The 23,840-nt window shown below is 52.1% G+C and overlaps 1 protein-coding gene across 23 annotated transcripts in view; it reads right to left on the reverse strand.

The window, feature by feature from the left end:
• Positions 1 to 388: 388 nt before the first annotated feature.
• Positions 389 to 23,840, reverse strand: part of RGS6 (regulator of G protein signaling 6) — a 611,989-nt gene continuing 588,537 nt past the window's right edge. For 9 of the 23 annotated variants that reach the window (XM_086319934.1, XM_086319935.1, XM_086319941.1 and 6 more), the window contains 2 exons: positions 13,973 to 14,039; positions 389 to 4,847 (listed from right to left, as the gene is read on the reverse strand). In XM_086319934.1, coding sequence (XP_086176060.1) covers positions 4,681 to 4,847; positions 13,973 to 14,039 — 234 coding nt within the window. In that variant the 3' untranslated portion in view covers positions 389 to 4,680. Of the gene's footprint in view, positions 4,848 to 8,913; positions 9,116 to 13,972; positions 14,040 to 21,938; positions 23,643 to 23,840 lie in introns of those variants that run through there. The other 14 variants (XM_086319944.1, XM_086319943.1, XM_086319956.1 and 11 more) reach the window with 5 other exon arrangements.

Below are 23,840 nucleotides of genomic sequence, written 5' to 3' on the forward strand. Positions count from 1 at the left end.
GATCCCCATCTGTGTGTAACAGACTTCCATCTTGGGACTTCAGTTAAAAAAGTCAGATTGGCCACTGAAAGTCAGCAATGGCCACTGCTGATGCTCACCAGGCCCCTGGGATTTATGGTCGGGCCCAGACAATGGGGCATAGAGACCACGCAGCCAAGGACATCCCGGCAGAGTCAGGGGCATTTTAGCCTTCCCGTGAAACAGTTGTCCTAACCTACTAGGAGGTATTCCCCACCCTAGAGCTTCTCAGCATCCTGCTTGGGAGTGAGGGGGAAACAGGCTGTGTGTGTGTTGGAGGGGGTGGGGAGGAGCGGGGAGGGGTGGTAGATATTTTTTTCTAGCGGTAAATCCTGCCCGACAAACCCCCAAACCAAGGAGCCACACAGAGTTAACTGGTTATAGTGGGTTCAAGTCATTTATTTGTAGACGGTACCAGCATGTTTGGTTCTGGGGTCCAATCCCCAAATTCCAGAAAAATAAACTAATGAGAACCACATGCACTATGAGAAGGCCATGCCGACGTGTCCGTGATCATGCGGTGAGTGGGCAGAGATATAGACCGGGCACGCTCGGCGGGGCGCAGGGCCTCCCTCCTCGGACAGCTGACAGCAGCTGGCTCTGAGCCCTCACGAGGGACTTAGGGGAGGGCCGAGGCCGGGTCGTGTGGACCCTGTCCCTTTACTGCCTGGGCCCCTTATTGCTACATTTGCTACTTTGCTACGTTATGGCCCCTGGGCTGTGCCCAGGGGGGCTGCCTTATCAGTGGGTGGTGCTAAGGAGTAGACTGCTGGCATCTGCTGTTGCCATGGTTACATGAGCACAGCCCTCTCTTCAGAGGGCCCTGTGGTGAGTTCTCAGGGATTCATTTGGCCACAATTGGACTGTGCCACACACGGTCCTTGCTACATACTCAGCTCAGCCAGCCCTTTTGGGGGGTGGTGACATGTTACTTCCCCCCTGGGACTTTTCAGCTCCTGGACTTTGCTGGAAGATCTCCCTTGCAGACTCAAAGACCAGCAGCGCTCAGTCTTTTCTGGGCTTTTGGAACAACTTCCTAGTGGCGGCTTTTGAAGCCCATGCACTTGAAGCATCATGAGAGGGGTGTGTTTTAGGAAAAGCATCAACTTCTACAACCAACCGAGGAGCCAGATGGGTGGTAGGCTCCTGGGTCATGCCCTGTTGGTGAGGTAGTTTGAACAAACCAGGAGCCTCGCTATAGGGAAGGCCCCCAGAGCACGTCCCCATGTGATTCACTGCTCAGAGAAGCAACTTGGAGTGCTAAGAGGTCCCTCCCAGGTGCTGGCCTGTACCCTTGGAAGGGGTGGCCCTGGAGCACAGTGCCTCTGATGGCCCTGGTGGGCTCAGCTTTGCTAAATTCCTGGGGCATAGCAACCCCTTCCCAGCAGGACAGAGCATCCCTTCCTGGAAAAGCAGAAGCTCTCTCCTCTGACCAGACAGCTCCTGCTGCTCTGCACAGGCCCTGTGGCTGCTGCTGGGCATTGACCCATGCCAATCTACAAGCTTGACTCTTCCCATACAGGCAAAGTCTATGCTAGTCAGATGCCCAGTGTCTGGCGCCTATGTGTCTGCCCCAACGGGTGGGTGGTCACTTCTAAGACGGCCCTGATGCTTTGGCTGTGGGGCTGCTGACATGGTATTCTGCTCTGTGAGCCCAAATCAGGAAGAGTTCCAGACCCAGAGACCATGCCCAGTCAGGGCACCTAAGGCAAGACAGGGCAAAAAAAAGTGAAGTTTGTTTTGCTACAGAACCTCCAGGAGTTGGTGATGGACAGGGAAGCCTGGCATGCTGCAGTCCATGGCGTCACAAAGAGTCGGACATGACTGAGTGATTGAACTGAACTCCTTCAAAAGTTTAATCTAGGTCTGAATTTTTGGTTGTGTCAACCAAGCCAGTGGGGAACTGGCCAAGACCAGATTTTCCAAGTGTGTGTGCTAAGTTGCTTCAGTTGTGTCCGACTCTGTGCGACCCTATGGACTATGGCCTTCCAGGCTTCTCTGTCCATGGGAATTTTCAGGCAAGAATACTGGAGCGGGTTGCCAGGCCCTCCTCCAGGGGATCTTCCCAACCCAGGGATTGAACTCGTGTCTCTGTCTCCTGCACCGGCAGGCAGTTTCTTTAACTGCCTGGGTTCTTTACCTAGCGCCACCTGGGAAACTTTCTCTAAATGTAGTTGCATTCTAAGGTCTGCATGGTAAACTGCCCTTGGACTAAGTGCCCAGCCTATGTGAACTAGGTCGAGTAGGCTGCCCTTGGATTAGCCAACTTGGGTGGCACAATCCTGTTCTCTCCCCCATTTCTGGGTGTGACCTGCTGGCGGGGGTGGCACGTGATGGTGGTCACAAGACAGAGTGTGCCTTGGTTGTGAGGCAGGATGAGGGGGTTATTGCTCTGGGTTTGAATCCATCCAAAATTGCCTTCACGTCTATCGAGCCTGCGGGATGTCCCCAGAGGTGTCAGGATGCCCTCAGCCCGCTCCTTCTCAGGGCTGCAGTCCACCTGTCTCTGACCCTTCTGGGGAGCTCCAGGGTAGGCGAAGCCTCAGGAACCTCAGCTGGGTGGCACCAACATCCTGGCCAGGGAGACCACCCGGGCCCTGACTGCAGCCAGGAGGAAGGACAGGAGGCAGCCAGGATCTTGCCCAGGATAACTAAGGGCACAGAGGGACCTGCTGTTCTAGAACTGCCAGTATCCACAGACCCTGTGCATCAGTGTCAGCATGGACGGGGCACCTTGGCAGGAGCTGCTTCCTTGGGGCAATGTTGGGTGCAGGGGAGCCTGAGCAACAGGAGATCGGTATGAAAAGCAAGGGGATTCAAAAGCATGTGACGAAGAGAGGAGGGGGGTCAGCAGATCTCACAACATGGGAAAAGGCTTCAGGGAACTCATTTCCTCATCAAGCAGTTGCCTGATGTTTGCCAGGCGCCTGGTTTTGTGTCCAGGTCTCCTGGAACGAGCAAGGGTTGCAGGGACTGTCTGCCAGGAACCTGGGTGTATAGCACCCCCTTGGAGACACTCTGAGGATGAAACAGAATGTCTCTAATTTCCACTGTACTTCTAAAAGAGACCAACTACTGCCATGGGGGAAACTGAGGTGCAGGGCTCAAGAATCCGCTGGGGTGCCACCATGATCACGACCCCTCATGCCCTCTGTGGCCCTGCTGTGAGGGATGGAAGCTGGTGCCCTGGGGACACAGCACAAAGGTGGGCTTGGAAAGGTGGTCCTAGAGGAGCACCCAGGAGGCAGTGCCTGCAAACAAGCTTATGAGACTCACCAGCTGGTGAATCTGCCCACGTAAGTAAAGAAATACCAGTGATCGCTGTTTTGCTTCTGTGTTTGCTGTTTATACAATCCCGAAGGATATTTTCTACCTCTGGCCAAGATACATCAAAGGAAGATGGTCATAGTAGTGGGGGGGAGAGGGTATGGGGTGGGGTGGGTGAGTGTCTGAATTCAAGAGCACGTGGCTTATACCGCTCTGTCCGAGGGCTCATGGGAGTCACAATAATGACAGTGACATCAATGAGAGTAATAGCTACCATTTGCCAAGCACCTACTGTGCGCCAGGCACCTGACTCCATGCTCTGCATGACTCCCTCGCCGCCAAGTTGGCAGATGGTCGTTCTGACACACACAAGTGGATCTTATGTAGGTGTTTGCAGGCTGAGCTCTGTGCTTGCATTTCTCCATGATCACGGGCATTGTGGAGGACAGCGCTTTTGCTAGGCCATCAGAGGACCAGTGGGTCCTGGCCTCCCCCCTGGGCACAGATTCTGCCCCGGCTTCAGATACAACTGAGACCTGGCCCCGGGGGCCCGGCCACACCCAGGACTCCCAGCCTGAATCCCCCAGCTCCCACGTGGGGCTGTCAGAGGGGAGGATCCCAAGGGCCCCCAAGTTCACCGCCACATTTATTTTAAGTAAGACACGCGGGGACACACCAAGGAGTGAGGGGATGCAACAGAATAAATTACGAAATAATCAAAAAATTTAAAAGATGGTCAGGACCTTCAGGGCCGTTAAACCACAAGCTCTTTCATCGACATCAGTGCCTCCTCTGGTATTGGATCCTCAAGACGGTTGACGGGAGAGGGGGCAGCCGCCAGTGCCTTGTGGTGACCCCTTTGAAGGTGGCCTCAAAGGGGGTTGGAAGAACGTGAAGTGCTGCGATCCACGAGGTGGCTCAGTGCTGACGGTGTGATTTGGGGGGGCGGGGGCGTGGTGTGAGGGCAGCCCGGTTCGGCTCCTTACACGCGGTGGCCGCAGCGATGGGGCAGGCGGGAGGCAGCTGGGACACAGTGGTGTGACTGGGGCGGGCGCCGCGGGTGCACCACAGGCGGTGGGTTGTAATACTGAATGTGCTTGGGGGCGGCGGGTCCTCTCGAGTTCGAGTTTGCTGGAAGGTGTGATCCTCCAGACAGCGGGGAGGAGTATGATAGAATGGAACCTCAGGGGACAGTCACGGCAGGAGCCCCGCCGGGCGCTCTCCCCAGAACACGGGAGGGACTGGGGCCTCCTACAGAGCGAGGCGTCGGCGCACGACTGTACAAGGAGAGGGGTTTGTAAACAGGGGCCTCTGCCCCTCAGACCCCAGCCTCCGAGGGCTCTCTCTGGCCTCCCTCTGGTTCACGCTCCGCGTCTCCCCACCGTGGCCCGGCCCTCACTCCTTCTCCTTCACAGTGACCAAATCTCCCCGCAGGGATGCTCTGTCCGCAGACGTGGAGCGCCGCCGGCTGCCCGCGTGGTCCTCGGGCCCGGGCCCTGCGGCGGGGACCGTCAGGAGGACTGCATCAGGCCGGTGAGGCGCTTGCCCGCCAGTGACTTTCCCTGCAGAGACAGCGACAGAGGGCACCACAGGCACGCACGCACGCACACACGCACAGGACAGACACAGAGAGCCAGACAGGTGGGTTAATTGTTGCATGAGCCACGGAGGCTAAACCACTTAGCTCACCAACCCCTCTGATCTCCAGGTTTGGGAGCCTTAACCACAGACAGTTGGACAACCAGCACTCAGGGGGCCAGGTTAGAGGGTGAGGGTGTGCTGTTGGTCTTCTTTTGAGTGTGTGGGGATTTTACTTTCCCCAACCAGGGATTTCGACCCTTGGAGTATCTCTTAATGCCTGTGAGCTGCCTCTGAACTTGATTTAATCCAAGTGAGGGAGGAAAGGTTGGCTGGGGGACTAGTAAGACCCAGGGGTCAGATTGACCCAAGCAGACGATGGCTAAGGATCTGGGTGACTTGGAACTAACGAATTAACTAGTCTGAAGAAGAAAGAAGGAATTCTATTTGAAATGCAGGATTGAGCTCTCCTTGGATCCCTTCTTTAAAAATTTTTTTAAAATTTATTTTTATTTGGCTGTGCTGGGTCTTGGTTGCAGTATGTGGAATCTATTAATAGTTCCCTGACCAGGGATTGAACCTGGGCCCCCTGCATTGGGAGCATGGACGCTTAGCTACCAGACCCTAGGAAAGCCCCTGATCCTTTTTTTTTTTTTAATCGAAACTTTATTTTTTACTTATTTTGGCTGCACTATGCAGTTTGTAGGATCTTAATTCCCTGACCAGGGATTGAATCCAGGCCCCCCACCCCCACCTTTCCTCAGTGGAACCACGGAGTCCTAATCCCTGGATCCCCAAGGAATTCCCTTTCCTTGGGGCCTCTTGATGACCAGTTCTGGGACTGGGAAGGTCTGGGGGTATCCGCCAAGGTTTGGGGCCTGAGCTACAGGACACAGGGCAAAGCGCTCCTATGTTGGTCTCCATCTATGTTACTCAGAGGCTGACTTTGATGACTCCACTTCAGGAAGTCTTACCAGCCCTTCACTTACAAACTACATAGCCGTTCTTGTTCTTTTGGGAAGGAAAAAAAAAAGACTTACTGTACATGGGGCATAGAGGCCTCCTGTGAGAGGCCAGTTGTCCACATGCCCAGAAGGAGGCAGCTGAGGAGCCTCTGATGTGGGGCTGGACACCAGGAGGACAATGAGCAAGGCTCAGTCCCCTGCTTGTTTCCCGGCCATACTCTGAACCCATCCCCTGCTCACTCTCCACTGAAATCCATAGCATTAGAGAGGGGTCTAGACGAGAGTATGGCTGGACCTAAGCAAATGGATTGTTGTGTCTGAGAAAGCACTCAGAACTCATCTTATTATTGACAGTGGGTCAGCGACACCAGCGCCATCTGCGAGGGTAGCACGCGCTCGCCCGTCAGCATGTGCTGCAGCGTTTGGCAGCGTGAGGTTGCAAGGGCCGGCAATTCCTCATGTTCATTTCCAAGTGGGATGTGAGGGCTCGTCTTGTTTACTGGGCTTGGCTACATGTCCGCTGGATGTAATTAGAAAAAATTGATCAGGTTTGTGAAGCCTGGTAGGGTACTCAATAAACCTGCTGATTGATGAATTGACCGATAATGGGCATTTCCAACAAACGAACAATACGGGCTGTGAGTTTGCCGGACACAAGACAATGTGTCATCTGGCTAAGCTTGCCACAGAAGGACGTGCCAGCTTGACTTTGAGAATTCCGATGGCATGGATGGGAGCTTGTCCAGAAATGGAAACACCCTCAGGCACGGTTGGACAGTCTGCATCTACCTCCCCTTTGCTCTGTTTTCCCCCCTTTCACTCCTCATTTTTGCTCGTTGGACAGCACTTTTCATTTTTTTTCCTCCTCTGTCTTAACACACACGCACACACACACACACAATCTCCCCATCAGCAACCTTATCTGAGTCTTCAGATACACTAAACTTAGCCTGCAGCCGGATACATTTATACTGGGCTAAAGGATTTTTAAAATCAGATTAAAAAAAAAAATCTTAGAGGGTTTCAAGTGCCAGTTCTTGCAAATCACTAAAAGAAGGATGGTTCCTCCTCTGTGTGCAGTGGGTTAGGTACAACAATAGCTTATAGGTGGCAGAGGCTGATCTGCAAGGACTCCCTCTAGCCTGGTTCTAAGCACACATGTAGCAGAGACTTTTTTGACTGCCCTTTCTTACACGGAGTTGGAGGCATTTCTCATCCAGGTGGTCACCTGGGACTGTGGCTTCTCCGTGCAGGCCTGAAGGCAGGTGCGTGCGTGTCTGCTCAGTCGCTCAGTCATGTCTGACTCTGTGCGACCCCATGGACTGTAGCCCGCCAGGCTCCTATGTTCTTGGGATTTTCCAGGCAAGAATACTGGAGCAGGTTGCTATTTTCTCCTCCAGGGGATCTTCCTGACTCAGGGATTGAAACCATGTCTCCTGTGTCTCCTGCATTGCAGGTGAATTCTTAACTGCTGAGCCATCAGGGAAGCTCCCCTGAAGACAGGAAGCACAGGGAAATAGGGACTGATGAGTCCAGAGGTCTCCAGTCCGGGGGGCTCTACCAAACCTCCCCTAGTCCCTTTCACCCTTGTCCATCCTTGCTTACAGGAAATGCACCAAGGAAGGTCACTTTCCTCTTGGGTACTGCTCACTGCTGTGGAATCCACACACCAAATACCAGCTCCTCCCTTTCCTTTCTATCCCTCCTCCAACAGGGCCACACATTACGTATTGAGTACTCAAATATATATGTTGTAGGTCTGCCATACAACGGCCTTCATGGCTCTGATTTACCTGGTGGCTGTGAACAAAAGGAATCACTAAAGCTTCTGAATTATAACAGTCTGTTGCCAGTGGGTACGGTAAAAGCCCAGAGACAAAGAAGGTAAGGTTTACCAGGCATCCGAACCCTCATTACAGCTTCATTCTCATTAGTGAGGTCATTTTGGCTGGAAAGGGGGCTGTGGCTGAGAGAGGTTAGAGATTCTATTTCTGGATGACTGTGTGTCTGTCTGTTGGAGGTGAATTTAGCCCTGAGGATCCCTACCCTCCACACCTCCCTGTTCTGTAGAGCTGGCTGGGCTGGGAGGCGCTAATTAATCTCTTCCTGCCTAAGTCCTGGAGCTCAGCCTCACAGCTCTGACTCCAAAGACCTGTGGCCAGCCCATCCCTCCTTCCCCTCCTCTCCCCCAGCTGCTTCCAGGGCTCGGGGCTTCACGGGTGAGGGGTGGGGTGCAGATGACCAGCCTGGAGAATGTTCCCAACCTCTAGCCATTCAGGTGGTGCTCCTTGGCATTTTTTGCCTCCCTTGCCTGCTCTTGCACCTGTGCATTTACCAAATGCCAGTTCTGCTGCTAAAGGAGGTCGTGAGCGTTCAGGGCGGCCCAGGGGAAGCCCAGCCCAACTGCAATCTGTTCACTAGGCAGCGACCTCGCAGGTGAGGCTGGAAGGTGGTTACTCATGCAGGACGCAGGCAAGGCTACATGCCTGCCTTCCGGCTTGGGGGAAAGAAATCCTGCAATCACCCTGGCTCAGCAGCTGCCTCTCTTCTGAAGAGCTGAGGTTCTTATAATTTTCAGGGATCAAAGTGAAATCTGACAGCAGAGGTGTTCAGAGATGAGCTGCTTCAAGGTCTGTGCTGCTATGGGCTTGCTGGGAGCTCCCAGCTACCTTCACTGCCCAGAGAGAGAGAAGAGTTCCCGCCCTGCACCATCTAGGGCTCTTTCCTCCCTCCTATTCACCCCCATCCTCCAGTTTGGATGGGTTTGCAGGAGACACTGAGGGAGGGGAGCAGTCATTCTGCCTCTGCCTGGCATTTTGCATAGTTACAGGGGGAAGGCGTTTTTTTCAGGGTGTGAATGTGTGCTGTTCCTCAATGCTGGTCAGTTGGGAATGGATCACGGTGCCAGGAAACTGCTACCAGCTCAGCCTGAGGCCTTGGCGTAGTTGAGTGAAGCAGCTGAAGGTGGTTGAAAATGCTATTAGCCGGCAGCCTTTGTCCAAGTGAAAAAATATACGGTGATTAAGAACTGAGCTGCAGAAGGTACATTTCAGAGACACCAAAGCTTTGCATTCAGACAAAGCGCTTTTCACCTTCGAGACATTTGGCTAAGTTTAATCCAATAGAATTTGGGATCCTTCAATTTCATGGACCACGGGCTCAGGACTGGGATCACAAACACCCACACACATTCAATTCCCAGTCTCTTCGCTTACTAATCATTTCAGCTCTGCAGCCATCTTGATGGCTAGAAGCCTGGAAGAAGGTGGTCATGGAATCCTTTGTTTCTAAAAGGAAATGCACAAAAGGAAGAGCTCCCTTTTGTATGGTGCTTCAGCAAAAATCAACATGCTGCTTGACATGCCGTGGCTCTGTGCATTGCACGTCCCTGTATTAATCAACAAAGCATGCATCGTCACCATTACCAAGAGCTTCACCACTCACTTACCTGGGAGACAGGTGCTAACCTCTTTGACTGGGAGAAGGGCTGTGGCTCAGAGGGCAGCCCTGGGGGGTCAGATGGCACACTGGGGACAGAGGAGCCAAGCACTGGCAGCTCAGGGGCAGGACCTTTTGCAGCACTAAGAAAGTGGAGACATCTGAGCTGCTGATGAGATTTTCTTGCTGATTTGTCCAGATGACCTAAGACCACAGTTACAGATTGCAAGTCCACTAAGTCCAAACCCAGGCTACAAGGGGGATGGAAATCAACCACGGTCGTCTCTAGGGCAGAGGGATGTAATTGACTGAAAAGGGGCATGAGGGAACTTTCTAGGGTGATGGGATGTAGGTTACACTGGTACATACATTTGTTAAATTCATTGAACCATACATTTCAGATCTATTGATTTTGCCACGTGTAATTATGCCTCAAAAGAAAAAAAAGATTAAAAATAATCCATCTATCACATCTCTGCTTTGAAACTCTCCACCCCTTACTCTTTTTCAGTTGCTGTCCCTGCAACCTTGCCTTTTGGCTGAATTCAAAGCTTCCCACTCCGGTATGGGGGAAACCCAGATTCCTCTGCTTGAGGAACTAGAACTTGCAATAGAACTAATTTGGAACATGATTTCTAGTCTCCATCGATCCTAGCCGATCACCTTGTGGTGACACACAGACATTTTTCATCCCTGCTAATGAAAAATGGTGTTTTGCTGAATAGGGCTTATGAGGTGACCTCAGCAGGCAAGACGTAGGAGGCCCCAGAGATAAGCTGTCCTTTCAAGGAGACTGAAAGTTTACCTATGAGTAGTTGATGCTCAAGTCCATAAACGAGGAGTGTGTGTGGAGTCACAGGTCTGCAGGGGACTCACTGGGGAGAGCGGTCAGCCCCTGACTAAGAGCTGGGTAGAAAGGAGAGGTCCTGCTTGCGTTTATCAGGAGGTGGAGGCCAAGGACCTGCCCGACTTCCTAGGTGACTTCCCTGGAGCTTGGTCACCCTGGTGCCCCTTCTCCATTGAGCAAGGCAAAAGGGATGATTTCAAAAGGAAATGTAAGGAATTCTGCGGCATCTCCTTTCTCGATGATGGTTAAAATTGGGGCGAGAGTGCCATTTGCTCGGGATAGTTTAGGGCTGAGAAGCTTTGTCAGGGGATTGTGGGAAAATCCACATGTGATAGAGAATCCTTTGAAAACACTTTGACTCTCCTCTTCCATCATCAGCAAGATGGGCAGATGAAGTGGGAACTAGCCAACGGTTACCCACAGCTGATCCATGGCAGAGCTAGGCTGGAGCAGCATCTGGGGAAGAGAGGTTGCTTCTGGCTTTCTCACTCTTTGAGGGGATGGGAGTAGGGTGGGGCTGGGGAGGGGGAGGGGTAGGCCCCCTGTGGCAAGATCCTCTCCTGGGGTCTGTGTTACTCCTGGGTCCTTGCTAAGCTTTCTGATCTCTCTCAGGAGCTGAAGGGCATTTTATTTGGTTTTAAGATATTTTCTTCATTCAACTGTTTAAAAATCAGATACCACAAATATAAAACAACAAGTCCCCAAATCAAAAGATAGGTTGAAACTGAATTAATTAAAAAAAAAAAAACTCACTGGATAAAGAATTAATACACAATGTGCATGCATGCTAAGTCGCTTCAGTCATGTCCGACTCTTTGTGACCCTATGGACTATAGCCCACCAGGCTCCTCTGTCCATGGGATTCTCCAGCAGGTATACTGGAGTGGGTCACCATGTCCTCCTCCAGGGGATCTTCCTGACTCAGGGACCGAACCTCATTTCTTATATCTCCTGCTTTGGCAGACAAGTTCTTTACCACTAGCACCGCACATTAAACCTATTTAAAAAGTAAGGAATATGGTCAAAATAAAAACAATGGATTCTTCTGTAACAGCCCACCATCTTATGTACAGTAATATAAATAAGTAGTCACATTTTCTCATGTCAACAGTGGGTCTGTGGACTCACGCATGCTGAAAGCAATTCCCACAAAATGTTCCTGGAACAATTACCAGGTTAAGACACCTCACTCTACTCCGTATTGGCAACTAGCAGTGCTTTATTTTTTAACTTATTTTTTTAAATTTAGCAACTATGAGTTGCCAGCCCTCCTGTCTGAACTAAATGTGAGAGGACCAACCTCTATGTCCTACCTCCCAGGGACTTTCTGTTTGAATTTTTTATTCTTGCACGGGGTGGCATTGCTCCCTCCTTTTTCAAGTGCCCCCCTATTGTACTTGCCCAGACCTTGATGGTAGCAGCATGGGGACGGTCCCCTTACAAGAGACACAGGTTAGCTGTCAAGGACAGTTACCCACGGCCATCCATTGATCAAACATTGAGCAGCTGTTGTGTGTCAAGTGCGCTCTGCCTTTGACAGACACCTGCGCCCATGTCCACAGCATCCTTGCCAGTTAGGTCTCCCTTTAACACTTGCTGGACACATGAGGTTGAGCTACTAGCCTGAACATATACAGCTGGTCAGTGGCCTTGATGGCTCATCCACCATCTCCTTGGTACATGACCATCACTCCCAAGGAAGGGGACAGGTGGGAATGCTCAGGACTAGGGACTCCTCCAGGCCCACCCATACCAGGCCACCTCTCTGGGCAGGCCGAGGTGATTTTCTCAACCTCACTGAGAAAGAAGCTTCAGCTCTTGGGCATAAACTTGAGAACATCCAGGACATTTCTGCTCTGCCTGACGGGCTTCCCTTTGACTTTGGCTGCTGGACTAAGCTGAGGCACAGCTCACTGCTGCTTGGTGCTCATGGATTTAAAGTGGTGGCTGCTGGACAGGCCAGTGAGGCTGCCACTTCTGTTTGTGACCTTGTGTTACAGGTGCTGATGCCCCTGGGATCTCCATAGCAACAGTCCTGGGAGGAGAAAGGCAGGTGTGATGTTCACCTTTCCTAAGGAAGGGCAGGCAGATGCTTCACTCCAGTTAGAACCAAATCCCCGCAGCAGGCTGGCTGGGGGAAGCCCTTCCTAGCTGCTGTTCCTGGCGTTCCTGACTCCTGTCCCCTCATCACGCTCATCGCCTCTGGGGCTCTTTTGCAAAGTTCGACCTCTACCTGTTAGTTTTGGTGGGTGATGGGAGAACTTCCTCCACAGTCCCCATCTGTGCAGGGACAAATCAGCCACTGGGCAGGCACGAGGGATGCCGAGAGTGACAGGGGCTCAGCAGCTGTGCCCGACATGGGTGGCACGATGCCCAGGCACAGACTCCCCAGCCTCCTGTCCAAGTTGTGCATTTCCACTTTCCCTGCTGCGTTTTTTTCTCTGTAGGCAGGAGAAATCCCCTCTTTCAGTACTGGATCTCTTATCTCCTTCCTCTAGCTCTGATTGAATAACCCCGGTGCTCTTTCTATAAGCAGCCTGCCCCAAGTTCTCGGTGGACGCAGGGGTGGAGCAGAGGCGGCTATTCTGTTCACAAGGCCCCTCAATAGCATGCCTTCCTGTAGCTGGTTCTGGGCTTGCCTCTTCCTCTCCTCCTCCTCCTTAAATGTACTTTGGCATCTCTGCGTTGGTTCACTCCAAGGTAGGCAAGGGCCAAAAGACTCAAGGAACAGGGACATGGCTCAGTTGCAATTGGCAACAACTTGACTCTACTTTTTTCCCAACTAGGAAGTTCAAGTGACCCAACTACGGCCACAGGGGAGAGCGCTGCTGAAGCTTAGTGGATGAGACAGCAGGGGGGTCACTGGCTGGGCAGTGCATTTGATTCTTCTCAGGACCCATGAGGACATCAAGGGCACCCCACCCTCCTAAGGGCACGTCTCATCTCCTGTGAACACATTCACGCAGAACACATCCATGGGTTGGGGTCCTTGGTTAAGCCAGCTGCCAAGGCAGGGTTTCGAAGGCAGAGGTGGTCAACATGCTGACTGTCTCCCACCGCCCCAAAGCATCATCTTTCTGGGGATGTCCAGGTTCTTTTAGAAGCATATGCAAAGAGGGCTGACTCATTTCTCTCTCCTCCTTATTATCAGGAATGCAATTAGGTGGGCATTTATCAGACAGATATTCCTAATCTGAAAAAGTACAACAGGGGACAGGTCAAGCAGCATTTTTCAAGACATCTCTGGGTTGATGGAATTCCTAGCCACCGGGAACCTTCTTACTTCCCTCTGAACCCCTTTCACATGTCCCTGCAATGCTGGACAGGTGATGAGTTGGTTCCTTAGCCCTCTTCTCCTCTGGTGGTCTAGCAGGTAGAAAGGTAAGATTTTCCGGTTTCCTACAGGACTTGGCCCTGGGCCACAGATGAAGGGTAATGGAAGCGGTAAGGTGGGGACTAAGCTTAAGGATGCTGCTGTTGGATTTAAAAGCATCTTCAAAGGTAGTGGGCATTTCTGCTAGGGGCCCAGGAATGAGTGGCAGGATCAGCACCCAAAGACATTATTTGAACATTGCCTTTGGGACAACAGACTCATCTCCCTGCCACTTCTGGAGCCCTTGGCTTCTTGCTTCTCAGGAAGAAAAAACAAAAACAAAACAAAAAACTATAGTGTAAAAAAAAAGGGAACATCAAAAAAAGGATGCTGCTAACTGTCCATGGAACTAGGGCGCGAGAGCAGGAGGGGTGGGTGGAGATGAGGCCATGGACACACAGATCGTCTCTTCTGGTTTGGGGAGCACCTTCTGTTGCAGAAGGCCCCCAAGGAAGGTTAGAGCGTGCGGACGCCGGGATCACTCACCCACTGCTGGAAGGAAGCCGCCTCGGGGGTGAAATGCAGCGGCCATTCTGACTCTGCGCCAGCAGCACTAGGCAATTGTGTTTTTAGGAAGGGAAGTGAAGAACAACTTATCCAGCTGAAACCGTGAAGACCAGTGGCTTTAGGGGAGCCCCTGCCCAGACGCGCACCCAGCAGCAGCAGCAGCAGCAGCAGCAGCAGCAGCGGGCAGGCGGTCCCCCCGCGGAGGCACAGGCAGGTGTGCCGCGTGTGTGCTGCACACACCATACACTGGACACGGAAGCGTGCAGCGGCCAGGCAGCACATGCACTGGTGTACGCAGCCGTGCACACGCCCATGTGCGTGTTTACACCACAGGCACTTACAAGAGCGTCTCGTGCAAGGTTCATAAGCAACCACGTGTTTGGCTGTAGAGCTTTACCTCAGACTCCTAAGATGCCCATCTAAAGCATTTACCTTAAGAGACATCTATAAACCCGATTTTCCTCAGGACAAAGCCATTTGTGTCAGAGGAAATGGCTTCTGTGCTTCTGTTTCTGTCCATACTACAAGTAGGGGGAGTGTGCTCCCCAGGGGGCTGGTTTACGAGGGATTTCAAGGCATCCCTGGATTTCAAAGCCACTTGGTCCTAACTCCTCCGACAACCCCTCTTTGTAATACAGCACTTAAAAAAGAGAAGCCTCTGTTTATCTGGCAGAGGAAACAACCACGCACGGGAGGCTGCGTGGCTCAGGGCGGCTCCAGCTGGGCAGCGAGCGGCGAGGTGAGGGTTTCTGGGAATGAGGCTCTGCCATGTAGGGCGCCTCCTCTGGAGAACTGGAGTTCACGCTCTGCTAGGGGAGAACTAGCTTTGGTCTGGGTCTGGAAGCAGGAGGCTTCTTAGGGTCCTGCACCTCAGGGGACGGGAGCAAATGCCAGATCCTGGCAACATAGGCAGTGCTTCCCTGGTGGCCCTCCCCATGTCCTGGCACCATGCTGCTGCAAGCCCCGGAGTCCTACAGCTTCTTGGGAAGAGCAAAGGGGCCCTGGGAAATAGACCACAGGGCAGAAGCCGGTCTGCTTGGTACCACAGTCCCTCCGTTCTGAGGGAAAGCAGAGAAACCAGCTCTCTGAGTTGACTTTAAAAATAAGACAGTAATAATAGCTACCATTTATTGAGTAGGGTCATGAGCTGGTTGCTCTAATAAATGGATGTGCTTTGCACATACTGTCGTATTTGAGATATCTGTGTCCCCATCCTCAACTGCTAAATAAATACAGTAATACCTACTTTGCAGAACACTGTTGGAAATCAGATAAAGAATAAGAGCTAAGCGTGGGCTGCAGGTAACATCATCATAATAGAAAATAATAACAATACAAAGAGTTATGCTCGAGCTTATATACTGCAAACACTATGCTAAGCATCTTATGTATTTTTTCCCTCCTCATCACTTACTCTTTTTTTTTTTTTTTTTAATTTGGCCACTGCCTATATAGCATGTGGGACCTTAATTCTCCAACTAGGGATCAAACTCACACCCCCTGCACTGGAAGGCTGAGCCTTAACCACTGAACCACCGGGGAAGTCCTTGATCATTTCCTCTTATCTCCCTTTTACAAGGTGTGGAAACCTAGGCTTGGAGGTGCTGCCTGAGTCACAGAGTTAAGTGGTGGAGCTGGAGGAGAACCTAAGTCCCTCTCAGGCCAAGATCTGCATGACACGGATGCCAACACTGTGAGTACCCAAGACACGGCAACTGTTTTTGCCATGCCCTCATTTAGTGACGGGCTTCCCTGGTGGCTCAGACGGTAAAGCGTCTGCCTGCAATGCGGGAGACACGGGTTCGATTCCTGGGTCCGGAAGATCCCCTGGAGAAGGAAATGGCAATCCAATCCAGCACTCTTGCCTGGAAAATCCCATGGACAGAGGAGCCTGATAGGCTATAGACCGTGGTGTCGCAAAGCGTCGGACACGACTGAGAGACTTCACTTTCATTTAGTGACAACATCCACCCCAGGCAGCAGGCGTCACTGTACCCTTTGGGCAAGTGAGCAACTTGCCTGGGGTCTTATCCCAACTCCAGGTGGAGAAATAGAATTCAACTGGGCCTGCCCAACCCCCAGCTCGAGCCCACTCTCCATATTCTGGTGGGCACTAAAGGGACGTTGTTCTCGGGGGCAGAGCAAGTAGGTCATCTTCAGTAGGGGATGAGAATGCAGTTGGGGGAAATATCAATGCCAGGTTTTCAACAGCATTTAACCCCAGATGGTTGGTGCTACTCAGTCATATCCCAGATAGCCAACTACCAGCTGGCTAAAGAGCTGTGTGATGGTTCAGGGCAGTCAGCTTTCAGGGGACAGTTGGAGCCTCTCAAAAGAGACTCCTGTCAGGGCAAGATGCACCTTGCTGGGTAGTTCTCCACACAGACCTGGGGAGGATGGAAATAAAGGGGACTGAGATATCACACCTGTACAAAGCTGTTGAAGGGCAAGCTGGGGACTCTGGTGGCCACCCTGTCTCTCCCCCACCCCTACCACATGCCTTCCTGGTGATCCTTCTCCTAACATCCTGCAAATCTAGAAACAGTTCAGCAAAGCTGTGATTGAGGGCCAGTAAATAATGGGCTCTGAAGCTGTCATTACCAAGGAAACCATCCTTGAGGATATGACCACAGGATGGTGACCCCTGTCAAATGCTAAAGGTTGGATCCTTTACATATTTAGAACCTTCCACCATTGTCGAAGACAGAGAATCCACCAGCAGTTCCCCTTTACTTTTTGCTGCAGCTCCTAAGGTTTGATTGAGTTTTGTGTCAACTGCTCCATGTCTATTTGCCAACTTAACCTGCTATGATGTAAATGCCAGGTCCTCCATCCTTACTTGACAGTCCATCTTTTTCCATTAGGGGTGGGGATTCAGATGCACCATGCTCTTGGTGTAAATGAGAAAGGCCAGGGGGCAGGGAGTAAAACCATTCTCCAGCCCTGTGAAAAAGTACAGTCACGCTCCCCACTCTGGATCTCCATATCTCTCTCTCCCCTACCTCTGATATCCAGGCATTAATCACCCACAATAGAGTTTTAAAGGCCTGTTATGAGGGGACACGGGAGAAGGAAATGGCAACCCACTCCAGTATTCTTGCCTGGAGAATCCTGTGGACAGAGGAGCCTGGAGGGCTGCTGTCCATAGGGCCGCACGGAGTCGGATACGACTGAAGCGACAGCCTGCATGCATGCATTGGAAAAGGAAACGGCAACCTACTCCAGTGTTCTTGCCTGGAGAATCCCAGGGATGGGGGAGCCTGGTGGGCTGCCGTCTGTGGGGTCGCGCAGAGTCGGACACGACTGACGCTACTTAGCAGCAGCAGCAGCAGGAGGGGACATAGTAACAATCAACTCTGACTGGGCTTTCTTTAGCTTCAAAATGCATCTTATTAAAACTTCGCTGACTTTATTGGCATCGCCATGTTTAATGAGAGGCCTCAAAGAATTTGAAAGCAAAAGATGAGGAGAGGAAAAAGCCATAAGCTGTAATCACCATGATTATACAATTCCATGATGAGGTGGAAAGCAGCCTTGGCAAAGCCTGGGAGAGGAGGGAGTGTCATTTGCAATCAGGTTGGTCCTCAGGACAGCGGGAAAGAATGTGACAGGATAGCTCGTCCCTTCCCCGAGTTGGGCTGAAGATGAGTCCTTACGGCTGGGCCCAGGAGGAGGGGCCCATGAGCGTAATTTCCCTTGCTCTAAAGTCTCAGGGGTGTGTTCTGCTCTTGGCCCGGCTGAGAAAGGTGGCTGCCAGTTTGTCCACTGGAACCAGCAAGTCCCATCGGGTAAAGGTGACCGGCTCGATCTTCTTTTCTGCTCTCAACAAAACACCCTTTCTGGATGGGGATGATGTCAGGCCAAGCTTTCTCCAGTGCAGAGCCAGGGAACGCACCGGCTGTGCTCAGCCTCCCTGAGCCCATGGGTACGAGTGTCCTCCGCTCACTAATCTCCTCCCAGGCATTTGGGGAGAGAGCCTTGTTGCCCAGGGCTCAAGTGATTGGCTTAAACAACCAAAAACAAAAGGCAAGGATGATGTTGTCTTGCTTGAATTGCAATTGCTTGAGTTGCAATTGCTTGAAGGGCAGCAATTCCACTTCTTGACAGTGGTCTTGCTCTGACTTTACCATAATCTAGCTTTAGTTTTTCCTTCGAGGTAGAGTCAAACCTGACTCCTCTGGATCCTTCTTCTCCAGTCTCAGCAAACTCACTCCATTTGATCTGTTCTCCTTTCCCATAGTTTATTTATAAACCTATGATAACATGCAATGTTTCACAAATATTTAATGCATCTGAGGATTCTCCTTGGAGGAGGTGGGTGTAATCCAGTATAGAACCTGCTCTACAATATCCCTGGCCATTCAACATCTGACTGTTTCCAGAAAGCTCCCTGTTCCTTGAGGTGACATATTCCACCCCTGGAAAGTTGATACTGTTAGAATATTAGTAGAGTGACCCTGCCCATGTCTTCTATCCATTTGTTCTAGCTCTGTCTGAAACAATCCAGAACTGCCCACTCGCTCTGGGAGACAAACACACAGATAGTTCCTGATGGAGTCTGAATCTCCTTGCATGCGTGCTAAGTCGCTTCAGTTGCGTCTGACTCTTTGTGACTGTAGCCCACCAGGCTCCTCTGTCCACAGCATTTCCCAGGCAAGAGTACTGGAGTGAGTTGCCATGCCCTTCTCCAGGGGATCTTCCCCACCCAGGGATCGAATCTGCGTCTCTTATTTCTCCTGCATTGGCAGGCAGGTTCTTTACCACTAGTGCCAGGGCAGGACATGTTTATCTACTTCAGTTTCATCTGACTGGGCTTCCAGAGTCCCCAGCTATTCTTTTCTAAATTGTCTCTAGTTTGTTGAAGTTCCTGATAAAATAAGAGAGCTTGGAAACACGATTCAACACAGTCTAGAGCAACACAGAGAACAATGGAGCACTTCTGACCGTTCCACTTTGTTATTACAACCTAAAGATACTTAAAAAAGTGACTGCCTCCCACTTTTACTTCTATCAAGCTTGCAGTCAACTAGAACCCCCAGAGTTTTTAAAACTTGAATTACAGTGAAGGCTAGGAATGTCATCCTGTAGTTGTGAGACTGAATTTTTTTTTTAACATAAATTTTATCTGGTTAAATTTACCTGGTTGTTTGGACCCATCATTCCACCTGAAGGAGATGGTCTTAACATGGCAGACCATACTACCTGTCAAATGAGCACTACCTTCTAGGTGTGCATCTTTGAATATGACTGGCATGTTTGTCTCTTCATCTGAGTCATCAAAAAGGATGTTGGACTAGACAGGGCTGTGGCTGGACCCTTGCGGCCACAATCAGAAACTGCATGTCCATGGACATAGATCTATATATTCACCAGCCATTTGGACACTGGCACTGCCGGGGTAGCTATACACTCTCCACCCCGTCCTACCATCCCATCCCTTGAAGTGAAGTGAAGTCGCTCAGTCGTGTCCAACTTTTTGCGACCCCATGGATTGTAGCCTACCATGCTCCTCCACCCATGGGATTTTCCAGGCAAGAGTACTGGAGTGGATTGCCATTTCCTTCTCGAACCCGGGTCTCCTGCATTGTAGGCAGACGCTTTACCGTCTGAGCCACTCTCATCCCTTGGGGAGCCCAAAAACAAACACTCCAGGGTCTTTCTCTCCTAGGCCTTCGGGTAATATCACTGAACTCAAGATCCCACTGCTCCAAGCTCTTTTCAGCTCCCCTGTGGTGTCCCAGTTAGCATTCTGCCTCATAGCAACATTTTAGGGATTGTTCCTTCCTATGGATTTGTATCCTGCCTTTCTTCCAGAATACCGCGCTTCCCAGTTAGAACCAAAGTGCTCATTTGCTCCTTCAAACAGGGAAGACTCCCACGTTGCTTTTCATCAGGAGCTCATTTTGGAGGAATGCCACGGCCATCTTACTTCCCAGCCTTTGAAGTCCTTAGACCTTGAGTACTCTGACTTCCAACCCTCCGGTTTGGACACAAGCAGAATTGGGTCTCTTCTCCCTGACCTTGACATTGGCAGTCTGGTCTGCTTCCTGCTACTGCTGCTGCTAAGTCGCTTCAGTCATTTCCGACTCTGTGCAACCCCAAAGACAGCAGCCCACCAGGCTCCGCCGTCCCTGGGATTCTCCAGGCAAGAATACTGGAGTGGGTTGCCCTTTCCTTCTCCAATGCATGAAAGTGAAAAGTGAAAGTGAAGTCACTCAGTCGTGTCTGACTCTTAGCGACCCCACGGACTGCAGCCCGCCAGGCTCCTCCATCCATGGGAGTTTCCAGGCAAGAGTACTGGAGTGGGGTGCCATTGCCTTCTCCGGGTCTGCTTCCTAGGTTCCTGCTACTCCAAAGCCTGGCTAGCGCCCGGAGGTATCTCTCCTGCCCCTTGTGTGATGCCACATCTCCCCTGGCAGGTCCAAGGCAGATTCTGTCCTGGGCAGAAACAGGCAACCCGTCCCCCACTCAGGCCTGCCCTCCCTGCTGCTCATCCTGCCAAGCGCCCTGCCGTCGGTCACCTTCACCCTCTGCCTTCTCACTGGACAGATGGGAGCCCTGGGCTGTCCTCGCGTGGCTGCCTGGGGACAGGTGCCAGAAATCTGACTTCACAAGTGACAAGGAACAGGCTGAAATCCCACAACCCCATCAGCCGCTTCTCAAGTGGGAGCTCCTTCTAGAAGGACGTCTTTCCTGAGTTGGTGGGGGGTTGGGGGGAGGTGGTAGGAAGGCAAAGGGCTGCAGGTCAGCTCCCGAAATAGCTTCCCGCTTGGCGCATCCATCCCCGGCTTGCCCCCAGCCTGCCTTGCGGGAGACTGGCAGGGCTGCGATTTGGATCGGAATCAGTGGCTGTAAACACACAGCTGTGCCTTTCTGCCTCACAGGAGTCTTTCACTTGACTGCTCGGCACATTGGGGTCTGGGGAAGGCAGGAGCTGGCTGGGTGGGGGAGAGTGAGGAGGAGGGAGCGGTTTTTGCAGTGCCGAGCTCTCCCCTGTGTCCGGGGGCTGAGTCACTGGTGCACTTTTGCTCGAGTGGGCACTCCGCAGGGAGAGGGTTTTTGGCTGCTTTTGGTTGACAGATGAACCATCAGCTACAATAGCTGGGGGCTCCTCCTTCCCAGAGGAGTGGCAGGGTCTAGGGCTGGGTTTCTCAAAAATGACCACCTCTGACCTTTTTGATAAATAAAAGTCTCCCCGTTCCCCAGGGTTTCAGAAAGACCTTCTCCAGGGCCCTCATGGAGAACCATTTTATCTCTTTGTCGCCTCTGTATCCTGCCAGCCAAACTGATTCAGCCATCTTAACATTTTATCGTTGGTTTGCAAAAATCAGACTTTTACATTTTCCTTTTCTAGCTACAAAACTAAAAGAGTAAACATGCTTTTTCAAACTTCACTTGGACCCAAGATGGAGACAGAGGAATAGAGACTGGAAGAGACTTAACCTACGGCTGACTGTGACCAGGATAACACGCCCTCTTGTGACCTCTTTTTGAGCATCTCTGAGAGGACAGTGGCGAGCCAGCCCAGAGGTCTCCAGGGACCCAGAAGGGGTGGTTGCAGGAGGGCAGCAGCGTGACGCTGAGGTCCCCCGATGCTCACACTTCATTTTTTCCCATGCCCTTGCCCCATGCCCAGGGTGACGTGGCAGTACCCGCATGGGGCCCACCTTTTTGCCCAACTGATCTCACCCCACCTCCCAACACACACCCAGCTGGGCATCCGTCCCAGAAGGGTGGGCACTGCAGCACTGGCGTGGTTGACAGGATGTGCGGTGCTTAACCTGCTCTTTGCAACTTCTCTCTCCCTGCTGTCCAGGGGTCACGGTGCGGAATGAGCCCCAAACGATGGAGGGATGGGGCCTGTGGGGTCAGGGGGCTGCGGCACTCAGTTCTGCCAGTGTTGATCCTCAAATCCTTGTCAAAGGATTTTAAATGGACACCGAACTCAGTTCTCTCCTTGGTTTAATTCCCAGCCTCCAGGGTGGGCAGCCACTTTTCGGGCAGGCTCCTCTCTCATCTGGGGGATGATTAGCACAACTCGAAAATCGCAGGACGGAGAGAAGCACAGACCAATAGAACGTCCCAGCTTCAAAGGGTCCTAGAGATGATTCAGTCCATGCCAATGTACACAGGACAAAACCAGGGCTCAGAGAGGGCTAGCGATGGGCCTGAGGTCACACTGCTAGCAGGCTGAGGCTGGAAGCAGGAGTCACCCTGGGCACGGCTCTGCAGAGTTTCCCAGAGTCCTAGGGGAAGTCCTCACTTCCTAGGAAAGACCAGTTCATGCTTTCCCTCCCAAGCACAGCTGTGAAATTCACCTCCATCTCTAGGCAGACCCGGGTCTCACTGCTGCTCGATCACAGGGTTCTGAGATCCGATGGGAGCAGGCTGGCACTATATAGCCTGTGACCCTAACATCCCAACGGGGCCCAAGGACTGTGTGCAATCAAAAGCAATTCTAAAGATTTTTAGCCGACCGTTCCTTGTTGAAAGGATCTGTTCAACTGAGGTCAAGGCCCTCTAGGGGCTCTGCTGTCTAGGTGTTTGAGAGCTCATTTCAGCAGAGCCCAAGGCTCTGCCCCGACAGGCTGAGGGGGAGGGGAAGCCGCTTCCAGGCAGGGAGAAGGCACTGCTGTGTGTGGGTGGGTGGAGGGGGTGGGCTGATCACCCTGGCTGCCTGCCCTCTGCCTTGCCTGGAGGGCCTCAGCCTTCCACTTCCGGTTCAACACCTGGGCCTGGGGCTGGGGGTTTCTGCGTGCAGAGCTGCCCAGAAGGTGGGGGGAGGTTACTCTCAAGAGCTTTTCCTTGGCTTCTGGGCGGGGCGGGGGGAAAGGGAGATGGAAGGCGGGTGACAGCTGGCTCCTAGGGCTTCCTGGTCTCCATCTGACTTCCCCGCTGCATTCCTTGGCAGGCAGGACTGAAATGCTTGTCATGGAGATGCCGCTTGGTGCATGCCAAGGCTCCCTCAGCTCCCGGCCCTTACTGTTTCAATTCCTAGGAGCACCTTGGCAAAGACCAACTGTGATGTTTTCTTAGGAGAAGGATGAACACCTGGTTCTCATCTCTGCTCTCCTCTGAGGCCTCCAGCACCAGCTGTTCCTTTGTCCATCTTGGGAGCCTGAGGCTACAGCCGATGAGGCTCTCAAGAGGACAGTTGGGGCTTCAGCTGAGCGCCCAGGCAAAGGTGTCCAGGGAGGCTGATGCCACCGTCCCTTGGGGCTGCCACTTCTAAGTTAAGTGCTGTCCCTGGTACAAAGATGCGGAGGACTTTTTCTATCTTCTCCTCCTCAGAGTTCCTCCTCTGGAGTTCTCACCAGATGGCTTCAGCCACCACCCGAAGAGGAATAATCCAGTTGCTGCTGTTGAGTCTTGGCTAATGGCCCTTTGCTACTTCTTGCCTTCCTCCCACACATCCTTCTGTCCTCTGTGTCCGAGTTGGCCCTTGCTTTGCAGTAGACTGTGAAGGAATGAACACGCCCAAGAGAGAGCAGTGGAATGGACAGTCTTTCCCCTCTGGCCCCCTTCACACCCTCGAGGTCACCTGTTGACTGCAAAACCAGGGAGATGGCAGAGAATGGCAGGCTGGTTGGTCCTGAGCAGTGCGAAGTGGTCTTCAGTTAGAGACTGAAGGGACTTCCAACCAGAGAGTCTGAGGAGGAGATGGAAGGCAATGCAAACACAGTCTACAGAAGCTTCCTATTATGGCTTTCATATTTTATAGCCATTGTGAAAGGACGCTTCCCAGTGCACACAGCTGGAGGAAAGAGGCTCCGTTCATCTGATCTGAGGCCAGGTCTGAGCAGCCCCCCACCCCCTCACTTTAAGAACCTGCTATGTGTCATAGCTC

This window comes from Bos grunniens, chromosome 10 (genome assembly GCF_055505025.1).
Source record: "Bos grunniens cultivar Pamir isolate PY7600 chromosome 10, Bosgru_T2T1.0, whole genome shotgun sequence".
Lineage (NCBI taxonomy): Eukaryota > Metazoa > Chordata > Mammalia > Artiodactyla > Bovidae > Bos > Bos grunniens.